We start from the raw sequence: 20,070 nt of genomic DNA, 5'->3' as shown, positions 1-20,070 counted from the left end.
CAATGTTTTTTTTTTTTTACAAAGAATAAGCGACTACACCACATTAGATAATCACATGGCCTTATCTGTGACTTTTCATTACAGCATGAAGCCTTCCCAACCCGATATGATCAGACTTTGTGATCTTATCGTAGTTTGGATGATAGAACCAACTCCAACCATGTGATCCTTAAAGTGGTTAAAAAGCTCAGGGTTCAGTCAATGAACCGGGGCCTCAATGTCGCTATAGATAAAAGATTATTCAGATAGGGACCTCTGTGGCCCCATAGCTAAGGAGAGCATCAAGCGTGTCCAACCACTGCACCACAGCTCCTGAAGAAATGATCCATTCATTGTTGTTAGTTTGTTACACTTGCTGGATTTGTTCCATTGATCAATTGAATAGTGTTGCCTACACGCCTCAAGTGCCACACGTGTTTGTGTTGTCTTTCTTGACCAACTACACCCTGTTAAAGGAATTAAGGGAATTGGCACTGGACTAGCAGATGAAACAGCTGTGTTGTGCTGGGTCGTTTAGACTGGAGTGTGTTTTCTATTATGCCATGTTAGGCTATGAGATCGGGGCTTCTGGGAAGTTTGAACAGCTGTGCGAGCCCTCAGCCCTGTACTGCTTACAGTCATAGGGATTTCATCTCTCTTTTGGCACAGTTCGGGACCCTAGTAGACTTGGCACATTTCCAAACCCTAGGATGATACTAAAAGTAGGCTCCCCCCGTACAGGAGCATACAGTAATATAACGGTCTATTATTTATTCACATTATTATTACAGAAAAGGTTAGGTCTATGGAGGAGTGACAGAGTTAAACACCAAACATACTGTATCTCTGCTGTGTTTCCTGCCAGAGTAAAAAGGCTATTCTAGCGACGTGGAACCTGTCTCAGACCAAGTTGTTGTTTATCAGTAGATGAGGCTCTTCTCAGTCTATTAAAATCCTCTTTGCTGAAGAGCCGCCAGGTATTTATAGCTGTGTGTGTTTAGGGAGGTTCTTCCTTAAACAATCAACAGGGGTGGCTCGAGGTCAGGGTGGTTGGCTAGGCCACAGGGGAAGGCGGTTTGTAGAGACTGCCAAACAGCAGGTCAGATTTCCTCTTTTGGCCGATGGTCCCTTATTGTGGCGTTAAGCACGAGCCTCACCTCCTCGACCATCGCCATGACGCCCCGGGCTGCAGGTCAGGGTGAGACCATGGCAGCCAGGCCATAGAATACCACACACTAGAGGGGTGAGAGAGAGTTATATTATGTAGAGGAACCAGCATGAACTAGCCTTGTTGGTTCTTGTTTGTTTTCCATTTGCCGTGGAACTGGAAACAAAACTTGGTAAAATGGAGACTAAAATGGAGACTGAACAGAACAGAGGAGAGATGGACAAATATACAACTTATCATCACGCGAGAAGAGGATCGCTGTAGCCGGTTGAAAGACCAGCTTATGCATCGAAAGATATGTGTGGTGGGAACTGTGAGATTGTCACATACAATGCCGTTGAAGTGTGTCTGGCATCCACAAAATGACTTACAGAGCGGGGAGGTAGTTGTGATAGTTATCATAAGCATTGTTTACATCCAAAAGGTCAGTCTCCTCCCGTTCCTCATGGCCCATAGGTATGAAATTAAGGTCATTGAATAAGGAAGTTCATAAAATCTATTAAATAACTACTTGCTACTGTTATTACAAGCAGGACACAACACGACTCTTGTGGTGACGAGCTTCGGGGCTTCCTGTCCCAGAAAATCCCTATTGGAGGGGTCATGACATAAGTAGAACCTGTCCCAGGCGAGACCCGACTGGAAGATTACTCTTTCGACTGCGGACAGACGCCTGTGTTGGTCCGAAAACAATAACTTCCGACAGGCTTACTGTCCCCGACCTGGCTCCTGCCTCTCTGGTCCCCCCATTCTTTCCTGTGAGTTTCCTGTCTTGTGTCGCGCCAGTGGACTGACTTGCAGAAGGCAGACCTATCTGGCTGTCTTCCCAGCGGCAGGGAGAAAGACTGCCGCCATGCACTTTCACTGGTGCTGTTTACTATGTTGTGGATTCTCTCTCCCTCTGTCTCTCTCGCTCTCTTTCCCTGACTCCTGGCTGTCTTTGTTTATTGACAACAAGGGGAGGTGGGTGTCCTTGGGCTCGTCCCTCTTTCCCTTTTAAATCATTCCTAATGCATCGGCAACGTAGGTCCCAGCCATGGAGTCACTAAGACGGGGACACCCCCCAGCCCCCAGCCCTGACACATGGCTCGCAGCACGTACCTTGTCTCTCTCTCCCCCCTCTCTCAATTTGGCTCAGGCATAAGCAAACAGCCCAGAGTTTGATTTGAGCAAACAGTTCAGGAAGCCATGGACCCAGGCCAGACTGACAACCATGACAATGTTAAGAGACATTGAGACTGCACAACCAGTCACGTGGGTTATCTTTGATGCTCACTGCATGTCTACGTGAAGGTGTGCTTTGTAAACCACCTGTCCTTTGTAGCCTGTAATATCCAAGGTGCCCACAAGTTGTTTGCTATGCAACATTTTACAGCAATAGTGGGTGAGAAATTCACACCTGGGGCCTTCCATTGTTTTGAACCAATATTTATAGAAAGTCTGAAATGATGCCAAAATCAAATGGCCCAATGGCGTGAATGAATTGTGACAGGAATTACATACAGTAGTTTGACCTTGTGATAAGATGGTCTATACAGTCTACTTCACTATTGAACCCTGTTTCTTAGCAAGTTTCCTTCGAATTTGTTAATTTAAAATAATGTGTTCCTAACTGGTGCTGCTGCCATGTTGTGTTGATACCATCTTGTTGTCATGTGGTGTTGCTACCATGTTGTGTTGTCATGTGTTGCTGCCATGCTATGTTGTTGTCTTAGGTCTCTCTTTATGTAGGGTTGTGGTGTCTCTCTTGTCCTGATATGTGTTTTGTCTTATATATATATATCTTTTTTATTCCAGCCCCTGTCCCCGCCAGAGGCCTTTTTGCCTTTTGGTAGGCCGTCATTTAAAAAAAAGAATTTGTTCTTAACTGACTTGCCTAGTTAAATAAAGTTTAAATAAATAAATACATCTTATTGAATCCTCTTCATACCTAGAATAATACAAGGTCTATTAAAGATTGGCACTTTAATGACGGAGGATGGGCTCGTGGTAATGGCTGGAGCGGAATCAGTGGAACTGGATCAGATACATCAAGCACATGGTTTTCATGTGCTTGATGCTATTTCATTTCATTTGCTCCATTATTATGAGTTGTTCTCCCCTCAGCAGCCTCGTGTGATTTCCAACACTGCCGGTCTTGGGGCCAGTCATTATTCAATAGGATTTGGACCTATTTGAGGAGGAGGCGAAAAAACAACTATATTTATGGCTTGTAAATGATCAGACGGAGCAGACCGAACATCAGTATCACTTTTAATGAACCATGTGGGTGTAATGTAGTCCAAGTATATTTAAAGGCATTTTTAAAGGCTTTTTATAAGAAACCATGAGCTGTTATGAATGCTTATAGCAAGTGTTATAATGCTCTATTGGTGTGATAGATGGTGCCCATTACACATGGGTGGTACATTGAAAGTGCTCCAAAGGCATCTTTACCGGAGCTAATTAACACAGTGTTCTGGTGGTGTTTAACTGGGGCCCCATATGGGGCCTGTCCTCAATCCGCCCTTTTAAAACCCACTGGGACCTAAGTACAGGAACTTTCCAGCAAAGTCCTCCTGTAAGTCATGAGTTACACGCCATTAAGGGACTATGAGAGCCTTTTATGTCACAGAGGAAGTAGTGGTATGTTTGAATGTGCCCTATCAGGTGTCACTCTCTGATTGCTTCGCGGATCCTACTGCTTTACTAAAACAAATACAGGGAAATCCGATACTCTAGACACATACATGTTCACGTGCATATTATACATACTGTACAAACATACTGTAAGTGCACACACCCCCATACATGCACGCACGACCACAGAAACAATTATGCCCGGGCCCCACAGGCCGGCTGAGAGCGAGGGGATCTCCAGAATAAGCTCAGTGTTCTGAGAAACATCTTCTGGGCAAATTCCACAAACTAGTATAGTCATTTAAATGAGTAATCCTACTAAACAGAGCTACTAGCGCATATTACGTGTTTGATTGTAACACAAGGGAACTATATCAGCAGGAAACATTTCTAAGAATGCTGTCTGCAAACTTGCGGAGTGGACTCTCGGCCTCCCGTTGAACTTGATCAGATTCCTTGAAAGTGTCTCTGCATCTTCCTGAGACATGGATTCTATTTCGGTGTTGGCATGGACACTGCTTGTAACTACAAGTAGGTATGGGCTACTGTTGCGTTTCAAGAGGCTTACTTGCCTGTATGTTATGTAACGTTATTATCATTGTATCACGTCTCACATTTTTTACCAAAATTAACTTTGTTCCCAAATGATTCATACAGATGCTGAGTACCTGAACCTAGTTCATTTGGATGTGAGCCAAGTACTATATGTCAAAGTATGTCAACAATTATAGGTTTCCTTCTGAGCAACAACCTAAATGTCATTACAGAGTCTTAATAAAACTCCTTAAATGATAATAGCCTTATTAATCAGGGTTTAGGAACAAGGATGTATTGAATAACTGAAGTTCAAACCAGGTATAAACTATTTGGACCTCCTTATGTGATTGTCTGGGTATCAAATCAGGGTCATAGCCTATATGCAACTGAAAACAACGTTAGCCCACTGCGTTGAAGCCTTTAACTTAGGGGAGCCAACACAAGTCCACATGTCTTACGCAAGTTTATTCATCACGTGAATGTTGGTGAAATTATTAAATGGTGCACACAATTATTTTACAGTGCACACAATCCACTGGGCACAGACATCAGTTCAAACTATAGTTTTGATTTACATTTGGCTGATAGTCAACTAATGTGAATTTAACATGAAATCGACACAAAAAAATCAGAAATTTAGGTGAAAGGTTTGGTAAAAAATAGCGGAATTCCCTTAAATTGATGACTTTTTGCAAATCCAATCAGTATTCCACGTTGTTTCAACGTCGTATTTTTTGTTATTGAAATGACGTGAAAACCTATGCGGATTTTAAAAAAGATGTATGTTGTTGATGTTGACCATGTCCATGTTGATTGACTGAAGAGGAGGTCATCTACATCTGAGAGCAAAGACATTGGTTCCCCATTGTGCTGATGTGTCACCTGATGCTGCTGCGGCTGCTGTGAACGTGCAGGAAGCACAGTGACCAACATCTTTGGACAGGAACCTCGGAGGGCTCCAGGAAAGCCTCCCCACCCCCGCCACGCGTGGCTGTGTCTCCCAGACATCAGGCTACAACCCGGGGAGACGACCGCTGCGTCAACAAAACTGGGTGGGGGTTGTCGGCGTCTAAACAAAGTTTAAAGATGTTGACACAAAAGGCCTCTGAGAAATTCAATCAACAGGCAAATAACGGAATTACTGACATAAAACTCTAGGACAAGGCTATTACTTTTCTGACGCTCTGGTCTGTGAGCGCACCATGGCACACCGGCACTTCTGGTACACTTGCATACCAGGATTACAAAGGATGTCACTGTGTCCAGTGAATCAAAAATTAGGAATATTTGATCCATCGTTTACAATGTAATTTCTGTAGAAATTGTAGTCAGCCAAGTGGAAAGCGTGTACAGGGGATTATTCATAGATAATGAGTGAATGGGAAGTCCCTCCTTGCTTCTTTGAGACGTGATTTAGGCTACATTTGGGGACTATTGTTTGAAAACATGGATATTATTTGGATGACAATCAAATAAAAAAATTGACCCATAACAGCGGAAGTCGTTCAGATAGTCATCACAGGACAATGCAACTTTATTTTCATTGTCATCAATAACAAAAATCTAACGGATCAGTTGTAGAAACAACTACCGGATAAGTGCAGACAAATCCATAAAAGAGCTTCGGTTGCAATTAATGGTGTATATAGACGAAACAGCGAGGATCCTGTGAGGGACTATGCGGATTCCGATATGGAGTTACCACCCAGTGAGTAACTAGTAGTCCTAATGCTTTAGTGTTTTTCTCCTGGGGTTGAATATTTTAATGGTTTGGCAAAGGATGACCTGAGTTGATGGTTTATTGCTCTTGTCTGTGTTGGTGCGTAAAGAGTGTGTGCGCGTCCCTATCGGCTGAATAGTTTTATCGCATTGCGGAGGGGAGGTAAATAAACGTTTTAGCAGGTTGCCAAAATCAGTGATGCAAACAAAGCCTGATATATCCTTGCTCCGATTAGGAGCCGGGGGCTACTGCATTTGGCTCTGACTGGGAGATGCAAGCAGCACTAAACTCTCCACATGCAGCGTCTGGAGAATGCGGACAAGTGCTCTGGGCATGGTTGGGATTAAATGGACGGATGTCCTTTGCAATACCTGTTGAGGAGTGTGTGAACATATTTGATTATTTCGCGCGATGTGTTTAAACGATGCCGCACTGCTTTGCAAATGTTCCACAATTCAAGTAGAGGTAAGACCGTTTTATAATTACTTGGTATATTATAACCGAAATAAGATATTATATCCACATTTTCGGAATAATAATTAGCTATGTAGCCCAAGTAATGTATAAGTGTTTTGTGAGCATTTCGATGTCCACATGATGTGAGCAGTGAGCTAGTGGAAGTTAATTACAGTAAAAGTAGTTTATTTTCACATAGAGGTTTTGACACAACGAAGAGCTCAACTGAGCTAGCCTGCATGCGTAAAGTCTCCGAATTATTAGCCTAATGAGGCGAAGCATGGAGGAGCTTTATCCCCGCGGTTCCAGCTCAGTGGAGAGAATTACGCACGTCTCCCTGAGCCACACAAGTTTCAGTATTGAATTTGAAGCTGCATGCTGGTACAACTACCATGTTGCACTTGATTGGGGATCACTAAGAAAATAATTTGGAAAAAAAATCTAATTCCAATACATATTTAAATAATGAAGCATTTGATTATTCCATTGTCTTAACCTTAGAGTATCATTTGACTTCCAGCATTTAAGTAATAGCTTCTTCAATATACTGTACAGTGCCAGTCAAAACTTTGGACACACCTACTCATTCCAGGGTTTTCCTTTATTTTTACTATTTTCTACATTGTAGAATAATAGTGAAGACATCAAAACTATGAAATAACACGGAATCATGTAGTAACCAAAAAAGTGTTAAACAAATCAAATTAGATTTGAGATTTGAGATTCTTCAAAGTAGCCACCCTTTGCCTTGATGACAGTTTTGCAAACTCTTGGCATTCTCTCAACCAGCTTCACCTGGAATGCTTTTCCAACAGTCTTGAAGGAGTTCCCACATATTCTGAGCACTTGTTGGCTGCTTTTCCTTCACTCTGCAGTCCAACTCATCCCAAACCATCTCAATTCGGTTGAGGTCGGGGGATTGTGGAGGCCAGGTCATCTGATGCAGCACTCCATCACTCTCCTTCTTGGTCAAATAGCCCTTACACAGTGTAGAAAATAGTAAAAATAAAGAAAAACTATTGAATGAGTAGGTGTGCCCAAACTTTTGACTGGTAATGTAAGTGACAAAAATAATATTGTCCAACCCATTGGGTATCTCACCGAACCTCATAGGCTATGCCATGTCTTGAAATATGCAGATAGACAGATAAAAAGTACATTTACATTGTAAAACTTCTGACAGCCAGCATCCTAACTCTGCCCATGACTTTTGGACTTTATAGCACTCTAAGAAGGCATTAATTATTGAGTCATTGTTAGTTTTACACTTAAGACATGACTCTGCTAGTGTGCTGCAGAATTTGTGAAATTTGTCAATTGTATGATACATTCTATACATTAGTTTATACTGGATTAAAAATGTTGCTAACTGTAATTTTGTTCCAATAGTTTAGAAATAGATTTTAAGAGATTGTCAGTTGGATAGGATCTCTGCAAGGTTTTGTAAATCTTACCAATCATATGAGTTTCTGACTTCTGTCGTGGAAATAATTGTATTTACTATTACCATATACTTTATGGTTTCTATGCTTTTAGTTTTCCAGGCCAATTTATCTGTGAATTCTGAAAAGCTATCCAATGATTGTTCCATAGGGGTGTGCTTTTTAGTGAGTGATATTGGTTTTTGTCGATTCCATTTACATTTTTTCCATCTTGTTATAGTGTTCTTAACTATGAGGTTGTTAATGTTCTTAGCTCCATCCTTTGAAAACAGACACGTGAAAGGATTCTGGGGATGTCCATGGCATCTTCAATATGTACCCATTGTTCCTCTTTAGTGCATTTAACTATATGTTGCAAGTAAAAGCTTGGGTGGCAAATTGATACAATTCCAAGACTAGAAAGTTAAAACCACCCTCAGATTTAGGGGCATGTAGAACTTTCCTATTCATTCCATGAGTTTTATTTTCCCATATGAAGTATGTTATGGCCTAGTATACTTTTTTAAAGAATGTCTTCGGTGGGGTAATTGGTATTACCGAAAATATATATAAAAACTTTGGGAGCCACGTCATTCCAAAGAGGTTTATTCTACCTGTAAGGTTTATGCTGAGATTCTTCCATTTAGATCTGCTTTCACGTTGTTGAGTAACAGGATTAGGCTATCTTTATAGATTTGTTGCTTGTTGTCACTTATCAAGCATCCTATTTCATATTTTTTGTGGTCCACTTAGGGGATTGCTGTAGCTCATGCGTTATTATTTTTCTTTTTACTATATCCTGAGATTTTTGAGTATTACGCAAATATTTTTTAACAAGGGGGCATTAAGTTTTCAATATTAGTCAGGTGTATCAGGAGATCGTCATGAATATAAACTAAAATAAGTTTAGTTTGTATTCATGTTTACCAATACTGTTACATTTGGGTCCTGTCTAATTATTTCTGCATGCGGTTCAATTGCCAGTGCAAACAGGAGAGGGGAGAGGACATCCCTGTCTCATGGCTCTTTCTAAAGCTATTTTATTAGATAATGTATTATTTGTGTATTTTTTGCTTTAGGATATTTATATAATATTTTTATGAATTCTATTATTTCAGATGGAAAGTTGAATGCTTCCAAAGTTTTGAATAGAAAAGAGCCACTCACGATGATCAAAAGCCTCATGGTTAACAAATTCATATGTGAGTACTTTTTTACCCTTCACCATACCATGAGTACCAACCAAGTCAGTAGCCTTATGGTTACAGTTTCCTCTCTGAGATTGGAAGGTTGAGCTGATGGATTGGGGGTAAGGCCCTGCCCTGCGATATACTGACGTCCTGTCCAGGGGGTGTGCTTGTACATCAAGATGCCTCACGCTAACAGGAGAGTGAGGCTCCTGTCCTATGTGCCGTTCTGGCTCTGACAAGGCTATTTACTTACCATGAATAAGGAAATGGATGTGTTTCCTGTTAGTTAACTGTAGCATGACTCTGCAATGTTGAGGCAGCGAGGAAGTCAGGCTTCTAGTTAATGCTGATTAATGTTAGAATGCGATGACTTTACATTTCTCAAAGGATCATTTAGCAGAAAATTGATTTCCACAGAGGAAGTTCAGGATTCCACCCTTTGACATTGCATTAAATTGGGATTCCTCACAGGAAATGATGTCATATCAGTGTGACCTGCTTGCTGATTACTCAAAACGTTTCACATTCATTTACAATTTGCAGATGCTCTTATCCAGAGTGACTTACAGTTAGTGCATTCATCTTAGACTAAGAGTCTAAGAGAAAAGGCTGCCAGTGTAGTTTGTCATTATACATAATTTCTCTGTCACTCTTCCCAATTGGATTGAAGTGCTGAGTTCACCTTGAGAATAAACCAAGGTCGTGTAGAAGTCATTTGAATGATTAAACGTCAAGCGTTGATTGAATTTGGAATAAAAGTCCTCTCATAAGAGAGCATCCGTGACAGCTAGGTGACCTTTGGGAGATTAATCTGCCACACTTTAAGTCTGGTGCTTGCCAAGGTGCATAATCAGTGCACAGCACAGAACTAGACCATAGAAAGGCAAAAAATAGAAGTCAAATCTTGGCATTTGGTGCTGTTGGCACTGGTCCTGTTACCTTTACATTTGTCCAACTTCCTGGACTCAGAGTCCCGGTGCTCAGCTCGTGGCTGGCAGACATGCAGCGTAGACTATTGGTCAGTATTGCCGAGTCACCCAGTGAGGGAGTCTGAGAGTGAGTTAGTAAGTGAGTGCACACACTCTCCTTCACCTTCACACGTAGGCCATGGCAAAGGTCACTCTGTCAACTTGTTGTACAGAGTGATAGAAGGGTGTGGTATTTAGACATACCGCCCTAAATGAGGTCAGTTATGCTGCTTTCACACACAACCTCTCAGAATGGAATGAGGTGTAAGGTTATAGTGCAATTAATACTTTACTTTGTCCTGTCATTACATTGTGTCACTACTCCCTAAGTACCTGGAAGGGGTTAAATGCTTATCAGTCCAAAAACATGTACACGTCCGCACATCAGTGTTCTAGAACAGGGGTCTTCAACCTTTTCTTGCCCAGGGACCCCCACCCAGGGACCCCCATCATATGTCAGCAAAAGTTTGTCATTATTTTGACCGACCCACATTTTAATTGGAAGAGGAAGTGGACTCAGAGCTGCGTAGCTATGTCACAATGGATCGCAGGACTATCGTCTCTGTGGCTTTGGACATTGGACTGAATAAAGGTTTAGTTTCTCATCTCCACGGGGCCAGTGTGAGGTTCCAGTAGGTGGTGAGGGGGTGGATGGAGAGCCGACGCAGATAAGCCAGTGCTTACAGCTGGCTCAATTCTGGCACAGTGGGACAACACAGACAGACAATATAAAGAGGTTCTTTGAGAAGCCCCCAGGGTTGGTAGCCTACCAGGCGGACGTGGTCTGGTGCTGTACACCCAAACACATCCTACGTGTCAGGGTGAAGCATCCTGCGTGTCAGGGTGAAGCATCCTACGTGTCAGGGTGAAGCATCCTACGTGTCAGGGTGAAGCATCCTACGTGTCAGGGTGAAGCATCCTGCGTGTCAGGGTGAAGTATCCTACGTGTCAGGGTGAAGCATCCTATGTGTCAGGGTGAAGCATCCTGCGTGTCAGGGTGAAGTATCCTACGTGTCAGGGTGAAGCATCCTACGTGTCAGGGTGAAGCATCCTACGTGTCAGGGTGAAGCATCCTGCGTGTCAGGGTGAAGCATCCTACGTGTCAGGGTGAAGCATCCTGTGTGTAAGGGTGAAGTATCCTACGTGTCAGGGTGAAGCATCCTACGTGTCAGGGTGAAGCATCCTACGTGTCAGGGTGAAGCATCCTACGTGTCAGGGTGAAGCATCCTACGTGTCAGGGTGAAGCATCCTACGTGTCAGGGTGAAGCATCCTGCGTGTCAGGGTGAAGCATCCTGCGTGTCAGGTTGCAAGAGGGGGTAAAAGGTTGCCTCTGTGAATCCCTGTCTCTTAATTCAAAGGGGCTCCAGCCATCCCACAGCCAAAATGGAGTAAATATGAATCAATACAAAAACATCAATGGGCTACGCAGCACATCATCTGGTGGAACGCAGGTCACTTATACTCATTCATTGTTCAAAACAGACATCTTGCTTGATAAGCCAACTCTCTATGTATAAACTGCCTAAACCCAAATAACTGGCTAAAATTGGGCTGAAAACCACAACAAAATCGTCCCTGGGAAACAGCTGCGGAGGTTTCCAGTGTCTGACCTGGCATAAGGCTTGGAGGGCTGTCTGTAATCCGTAGCATCTCACTGCGTCACACAGTCAGGCTGCAGTGAAAGAGCTCATTCAACGGGATGTCCAAATGACCTGCAGCAATGTGGAACAACTCCATAGAGCTGTCAGTGTAACCCATAGGGGTTACCACTATTAATATGGAACAGTTTGCACTAGGAGAAGTGCCCTGCAGACTGAATGTATGGAAAGGCCTGCTGAGCCCATTTTTACCAGGCTGTCACTAGAAATACCACACGTCTCCCACACTAAGAACACGCATGACCCCATTATGCGTGAAGTTCAGTAATACATAGACCGCAGATATCCACAAAAGCACTGTTATGTGCTCTGTACAGTAGCATGGTGCTGCCTGATAGACATGGAACCTTGTGGAATGCGAGCCACTCCGTGTGTGTCCAGGGCCACGTCTGATCTCATGTTCTGGATGACGGATCCCAAACAGGCAAGACCCATTGCCTTGCTTGCAAGTCAGGTGTACCAAGTAACTCCCAATTCAAAGCGTTATTCTTCTACAGTGTGAATTAAATGAACTGAATGGAACAGTAGTTGTTTGTCTGGAGAAGCAAGCTGTGGAGAGCATAGCTACTGTACAGTGTCCAGTCTGTGGCACAGTATTACGGCCAGAGCCGGAAACAACAGTTCAGATGTCAAAGGATTCGGTTGACTGAGGACTAACCTGTGTGACTGGTTCGTGTGTTCTTCATAGGTTCAGAGATTCAGAGGGGTTCGCAAAGGACAAGGAGATGGGCTCAAAATGTGGGGCAAGGAGATGGAGGAGGGGATGCTACAGACGATGGGAGACAGGGAAAAGGACTTGATTTGGGATAAAGGGATGTAGACAGAATTATGAGAGATGAATAGAGCCAGAGTGGGCTGGGTAGAGAGAGGATGACACTCACATGCATAGGCTAGCATAGCTCCAAGTAAATGGCATTTATTTCATGATAATGTAGTTTAAACAGTAGCAGTGCGTGGGTAAAATCACTGGGGAAGCCAAGCCAGGAAAAAAAAGCCATATTACAAGATACATGTTGTGATAATTACGTTGTTTGTTCTATAACCTGCTAGTTCATATCACAACCGTGATATATAGGCCTAAGGCCCAGACAATACAAATACACAGTGGCAGAATAAATTGAACCACACCTTTGTTTCATCACAAAACCGGAGAGGACCCTCTGTCTGGCGAAGTCCACAAAAGCATATTGCATGCAACATGACCTACAGCATGGTCAAGCAAGTTAATGTTTCCCGACATTTTTCGGACCACTAAACAACTATTGATTTAGAACCACAGAGAGTTACCGCAAGTCGCAAAGAAAACAGGAACTGCCTCCACTATTCAAGCACCATTTCAACTTCAGAATTTCAACATCATCAAATCACCAATGCTTAGTCTAATACAGTGACAACTAAAATATATATAAAAAAGATTTAGTCCAATCAACATAAGCTAAATATAATCTGGCTGTCCATGGTTCTGATTTGTGTTTGTGTGTGTGTGCGTTTGTGCAAGTAGAAAAAACATGTCGTCTCACCCTACTTGCAGAGAAACGCCAATGACATCATCATGTTGACGAAATGGTCTATTACTCTGTCATACGGTACACGCTTTTATTTTTTGTTGTCCTAGGCTACCTGGCTAAAATGCTTGCTCGCTAGCCTAACTTCCTTTCATGTGCAACATTAGCTTCTCCCATTCTTCTCTGCAGATCTTCTCAAGCGCTGTCAGGTTGGATGGGGAGCGTCGCTGCACAGCTATTTTCAGGTCTCTCCAGAGATGTTCAATCGGGTTCAACTTCGGGCTCTGGCTGGGCCACTCAAGGACATTCAGAGACTGGTCCTGAAACCACTCCTGCATTGTCTTGGCTTAGGGTCGTTGTCCTGTTGGAAGGTGAACCTTCGTCCCAGTCTGAGGTCCTGAGCGCTCTGGAGCAGGTTTTCATCAAGGATCTCTCTGTACTTTCTTCGTTCATCTTTCCCTCGATCCTGACTAGTCTCCCAGTCCCTGCCGCTGAAAACATCCCCACAGCATGATGCTGCCACCACATGCTTTACCATAGGGATGGTACCAGGTTTTCTCCAGACGTGACGCTTGGCATTCAGGCCAAAGAGTTCAATCTTGGTTTCATCAGACCAGAGAATATTGTTTCTCATGGTCTGAGAGTCTTTAGGTGCCTTTTGGCAAACTCTAGGTGGGCTGTCATGTGCCTTTTACTGAGGAGTGGCTTCCGTCTGGCTACTCTACCATAAAGGCCTGATTGGTGGAGTGCTGCAGAGATGGTTGTCCTTCTGGAAGGTTCTCTCATCTCCACAGAGGAACTCTGAAGCTCTGTCAGAGTGACCATCGGGTTCTTGATTACCTCCCTGACTAAGGCCCTTCTCCCCCGATTGCTCAGTTTGGCCGGACGGCCAGCGCTAGGAAGAGTCTTGGTGGTTCCAAACTTCTTCCATTTAAGAATGATGGAGGCCACTGTGTTCTTGGGGACCTTCAATGCTGCAGACATTTTTTTGCACCCTTCCCACGATCTGTGCCTCGACACAAACCTATCTCGAAGCTCTACGGACAATTCCTTGAACCTCATGGCTTGGTTTTTGTTCTGACATGCACTGTCAACTGTGGGATCTTATATAGACAGGTTTGTGCCTTTCCAAATAATGTCCAATCAATTGAACTTACCACAGGTGGATTTCAATCAAGTTGTATAAACATCTCAAGGATGATCAATGGAAACAGAATGCACCTGAGCTGAATTTCGATTCTTATAGCAAAGGGTCTGAATACTTATGGAAATAGGGTTTTTCTGTTTTTTCTGTTTAAAACATTTGCGAAAATGTCTAAAAACGTGTTTTTGCTTGGTCAGTATGGGGTATTGTGTATAGATTGATGGTGGTAAAAAATATTTAATACATTTTAGAATAAGGCTGTAATGTAACAAAATGTGGAAAAAGTCAAGGGGTCTGAATACTTTCCGATTGCACTGTACATCTAGCTACATGTTGAACGTCCATCCTCTCAGTCCAGGGGCACAATGTTCATACATTCCTATTCATGAATTCCTATTTATGGTTGGATCAGAATCACCGTTATAATCATTGGCCAGTACGGAGAATTGAGTAAAACCACAAATCCAAATCCCTATCTTCTTCCATGGCTAATTTAGGAAATGGACAATTTTAGCTAGCTAGCTAGCCACAGTTTCGCTCGCTTGGATGAATTTTCCGGTGAGATACATTCAGCCTCTTGGAATTGAAGGAAAATCATGAAAACACAGAGACAAAAGATACATTATTTTACATGTTTTTGTATTTTTTTCTTGGTCCATTTTTTGGGGGAAGCCTGGCTTCCCTTGGCACCCCTGAATACGCCACTGAGTTTAAATGCCAAGTCACGGCCTCCCGAGTGGCACTGCTCTTTAGGCGTCAGTAGAGACCCGGATTTGATCCCAGGCTGGATCAGCCGTGACCGGGAGACCCATGAGGCGGCGCACAATTGGCCCAGCATCGTCTGGGTTGGGAGAGGGTTTGGCCAGCCGGGATTTCCTTGTCCCATCGCGGTCTAGCGACTCCTTGTGGCAGGCTGGGCGCCTGCAAGCTGAATTTGGTCGCCAGCTAGACGGTTTTTCCTCCGACACATTGGTGCGGCTGGCTTCCGGGTTAAGCGAGCAGTGTTTCCAGAAGCAGTGCGGCTGGCAGGGTTGTGTTTCAGAGGATGCATGGCTCTCGACCTTCGCCTCTCCAGAGTCCGTAGGGGAGTTGCAGCGACGGGACAAGACTGTAAACTGTCACGCCCTGGCCTTAGTTATCTTTGTTATCTTTATTATTTTAGTTAGGTCAGGGTGTGACATGGGGGATGTTTGTGTGTTTTTGTCTCGTCTAGGGTCTTTGTATTGTCTAGGGGGTGTTTGTAGAGTTCATGGGGTTGTGTTCATTGTAGGTGTTTATGTAAGTCTATGGTTGCCTAGATTGGTTCTCAATTAGAGACAGCTGTCTATCGTTGTCTCTGATTGAGAGCCATATTTAGGCAGCCATAGTCATTAGGTAGGTTGTGGGTGATTGTCTATGTGTAAGTTGCCAGTGTCTGCACTTATTTGTTTGTATAGCTTCACGGTCGTTTGTTTTAGTGTTATTCGTCTTGCTTAAATAAATACATGATGTATTTATATCACGCTGCGCCTTGATCCTCTCTTTCACCCGAAGACGATCGTGACAGGAAACACCAATTGGATATAACGAAAATGGGTAAAAGTAAAAAATACAAATAAATAAAAAATGCCTAGCTACAGCTATTAATTATATACATAAAGAAAGAAAATGTGTCATTCTTTGCACCAGCACAAGTAGTTGGAGCTCCTTGTGTAAGGATACGACATCCCGAGTCCCGCTTGTGGCCAATACTTGTGCCAGTTCAGAATTGCATTTGACCCACCATGTTTATACAGACCCTATACCTAGTTAGTTGCCCAAGCTCAAATCCATCCTTAGCCCCTACCCCTTCGATAATGTTTGCCCTATTGTGTATGGGTGTTACGCTACATATTGTTTATAATTGGTTATGGGTGGTAATGGTACGGAGTGTTGAGAATGTGTTTGCTGAAGCCCCTGTGTGTGTGTGTGTGTGTAGGACTCTTTGCCTTTCTGCTGATGCTGTTGGAGTGGACCAAACCAGGGCTATCTAACCCCCTGCGTCCGATCTGTGACCCGCGGGTCCTAAAACACTTCATTGAAGAGGCCAGAGATGCTGAGGCAGCCATGGTGAGACATTACACACCACATCCACATCTGGTCTGGCCTCTTGATGGCCATGAGCTGGTGCTATTTACAGAGATAGTCAGAGTAATAGTCACATTTCATCTCACATTTCTCCATCTGTCTTCTAATCTATCCATGTTTCCTTGCCCCGTTTGTCTTCTCCATCCACCCCCCTCTGATCCCTCTCTCAGCTGGCATGTAAAGAAGGACGTGGTCTTGCAGAGCCCGTCACTGTTCCCCAAACCAAAGTAGACTTCAACGTCTGGGAGAGGAAAAATGTGAGTAACAACAGTCTCACCCTCTCTCTCTCTCTCTACTGTTATCCCATTGTAGAGTCATAGAAAGAGAGAGTTTGGCCATTGAGGTTTCAACCTAAATCACATGGCTCTGGTCAACTGGTGAACTATGTCTGTGTGTGATTCTATAGGCACTGGAGCAAGCTCAGGAGGTTCAGTCTGGCCTGTGGCTGTTAAACCAGGCCATCGGCTCGCTACGAACCTCCGTCACCAACACAGCGCTGCACAGCCACATAGACAACAGCCTCAGAAACATCTTCAGCATCGGACAGGTGCTGCGCAGCCTCAACATCCAGGTGAGCTAGGTCACAGAGGTCAGGGTTCAAAGGGCAAAGGTCAATGGCAGAGTGAGGTTGTGGCATGAGGACAGAGTGGTGAATATTGAGGTAAAATAACTGTCAGGCAAACAGGTGAACAGGTAATCAATCAGTGCTGTAATTCCCACCATTTCATTGTAGTTATTATTGAATGACTTATCGATGTTGCTATTGGAGACAAGAATAGGAATGTTCGCTATCTTTAGTTCACTTAGGGCCCTGTCCAGGCAGATGCATTCCTACAGACACGCAAGGTTTAACCTGAGTGACTCAGTTACTACTATTCCCACACTGTAGAGCTTGCTAGTGGAGGGAAGGGGGGGAAGAGGGGAAGGGGGGCTGTATGGTTGTGTCATACGGACTGTAAAGAACTGTCATGTCTGAGAAATTCGAAGAAATCCCTCGCCAGTGGGGCTGGTTCTTAGATAGTAGCAGAAATTACAACAACCACAATCGCTTCCACCAGTGAGGTCACTGACAGGCAGGCAGAGTTCACTGGGTACACGCCAAGGCCATGGAAAGACAAACGGCGCTCCAGTCACTCCATCTGTACATTCAGGCTCAAGGGCCACTGAGAGGTTTCTTAGTAGAGACATCAAACAAACATCGCCCAAGGCTTGTACCCTGGTGAAATAGGCCTACTGCTGATATGCACTATCAGGGTTAGGTAGTAATGGCTTACACGTAACAGGGATTATGAAGTAACTATAAAAGTGATGGTAATCAGACCCCTGCTTACTGAATCGTCTGGATCTTTGTGTCAAATTACATTTTGGATTAGTCAACTCATCTCCAGCCTGTTCACTTCCCAAGTACTAGGACATGGGTATTCAACTCTTACCCTACGAGGTCCAGAGCCTGCTGTTTTTCTGTTGTACCCGATAATGATTTACACCCACCTGGTATCCCAAGTCTAAATCAGTGCCTGATTAAACAATTTTAAAAAGCAGTGGAACTTGCTTCGAGGTTCAGAGTTGAGTTTGAGGGCACTAGGATAACAGATTTCTCTTGGATCCTTCACATCGCTGTGTTTTTTTTCTTCCTGTCAGGAGTACACCCCTCCAGCAGGGGGAGTGGCTGGAGGTGGGGAGACATGGCGGGTGTCGTCTGCTTCAGAGCTCCTCCAGGTCCACGTTAACTTCCTGCGAGGCAAGGTGCACCTCTTGCTGTCCAACGCACCGATCTGCCACCAGGGTAGCAGCTGATTGGGGCTCTCCAAGGCAGGGCTGAACTGATTGGAGCTCCCTCTGGCAGGGGGGCGGGCTCTTACACGATTGACCCTGCTTGTTGCCAGGTAGAAGTCTAAAAGAGGAGAGTGTGTGGACCAGATCCTCACAGGAGAGAATGAAGCTATGTGGACAGAATAGTTCCTATTGGACCTTTAAAAGAACAAGAGCAGGTAGCACCTTGTGAATATTGACATGAGGGAGGAATGTGGTGAAGAATTCAACAACGAATGGGGCCCATATAATGCACTGCTCTACGGCTCTTCAGTACTGTGTGTGTGTGTGTGTGTGTGTGTGTGTGTGTGTGTGTGTGTGTGTGTGCTTGCCTGTGTGTTTTAGCATGAGTGTGTGCCTGTGTGTTTTAGCATGGACTGTGAGTTCTCACCGCCAAGCACTGGACAATCCACGTGGATTGCACCTGATGACACCTTGTTGGAGTTGTTCTGCACTGTACCTGACTGACAGCATTGACAGGAGTCCAGGAGGAGGAGGCCTAGCCTATACCACAAACTCTTCAAACATCACCGCCCGCCTCATTCTTAACACACAACACTTTTCCAACTGCTGTTTATTAGTGTCCTTAAATGAATTTTATATTGCTTTTGTAATTACTTATTTATAGTTCTACATTTAAGCTCGACTCACTGTCATGGCGAAAGTATTCTGAGAGATATACTGTAACTATGAACTAGAGACCGCAGTTGGGCTCCAGCGGTTAATCATAATCACTATATAACGCCACTGAACCATGTTGTAAAGATATTTGTATACTTCAATATCCAACTGTTCACTGCTGTCTGTTACCCTTCATAGAATAAATGATCTGTGTGTTTGTATGAACTGTATGTACTGTATGTATGTGCGAGAAAATATCTGTGTGAATGACAGTTTTATACAACTCTTATAACCCTATTGAACGGACTAGAGGTGGGAGAGACAGAAGCGGAGGTTCAGTCGGGTTGAAGGAGGAAACGATTGAGAGGAAGAAAGGGCTTACGTGAGAACTCTGAAGCTATGCTCTGATTATCAGTGTCTGGCTTATGCAGACCAGTGCTCAACTAGAGCTTCGACACAGATAGCAAGACTGCCAGGAAAAATATTGATTGGTTCTTATGATGAACATCCTGCACGCCTGTTTTGTCTCTCTTCCTCCTTCCTTCAACCAGCAGCCAATCAACCCGAATCCTGGGAACCGTTGGAGTCGCTGACGTTGTGGATGCTTTCACTTTTGGGATTAGATTTGTTCTCCTGGGTTGTTTTGCTTCTCATTTGAACGTCTTATAGTCACAGCGCAGATGTTTGAACGGATGTGTGTACATGTTTTGCCCCCTCTATCATAGTGCCATTTGGTATTTAAATACAAAATATTATTCTTTCATTTAAAAAAGGATGGATGAAAAAAAGGCAAGAGGAAGTTTGTTTGTCTGTGTGATAATTGCATCACTTTTGTTGTCCTGTCTCCTGTAGATATATCTGTGGTTTGGAAAGAAAGCCATGGGTAACACTTTATTTGGATAGTCCATCTTTAGATGCTCTACAGACTATCTACAGACTACAAGTAACATTTCAACTAACTATCTACTAACCCTAGCTCTAACCATTAATCCTTATCCTAACCCTAAACTTAACCATTACCCGTATTCTAAACCTAACCTAAGCAAGCAGTTGCTTAACAACATATAAACTGAGTGTAAAAAAAAAAGAAGTAAAGAACACCTTAATATGCAGGTAGCCTAGTGGTTAGATCGTTGGACTAGTAACCGAAAGGTTGCTAGATTGA

The 20,070-nt window shown here is 43.6% G+C and overlaps 1 protein-coding gene and 1 long non-coding RNA gene across 2 annotated transcripts; one reads left to right on the top strand and one right to left on the bottom strand.

Annotated features, from left to right (window-relative positions):
- LOC120049251 lies at nt 1-2,052 on the bottom strand. Its single transcript, XR_005477099.1, has 2 exons — nt 1,519-2,052; nt 1-1,214 (listed from the first exon to the last, which is right to left on the bottom strand). It is a non-coding gene; the product is annotated as an uncharacterized LOC120049251 (long non-coding RNA).
- A 4,132-nt stretch (nt 2,053-6,184) lies between these two features.
- On the top strand, nt 6,185-19,130 carry LOC120049699 (erythropoietin-like). The gene is made up of 5 exons (XM_038996051.1): nt 6,185-6,488; nt 16,324-16,454; nt 16,643-16,729; nt 16,879-17,043; nt 18,114-19,130. The coding sequence occupies exons 1-5, from the start codon at nt 6,467-6,469 to the stop codon at nt 18,267-18,269; spliced, it is 561 nt and encodes a 186-aa protein (XP_038851979.1). The 5' UTR covers nt 6,185-6,466; the 3' UTR covers nt 18,270-19,130.
- Nucleotides 19,131-20,070: the final 940 nt, after the last annotated feature.

Source organism: Salvelinus namaycush, chromosome 6, assembly GCF_016432855.1.
Source record: "Salvelinus namaycush isolate Seneca chromosome 6, SaNama_1.0, whole genome shotgun sequence".
Taxonomy (NCBI): domain Eukaryota; kingdom Metazoa; phylum Chordata; class Actinopteri; order Salmoniformes; family Salmonidae; genus Salvelinus; species Salvelinus namaycush.
The sequence above is the reverse complement of the archived record's forward strand: the minus strand, read 5'-3'. Positions and strand labels throughout refer to the sequence as shown.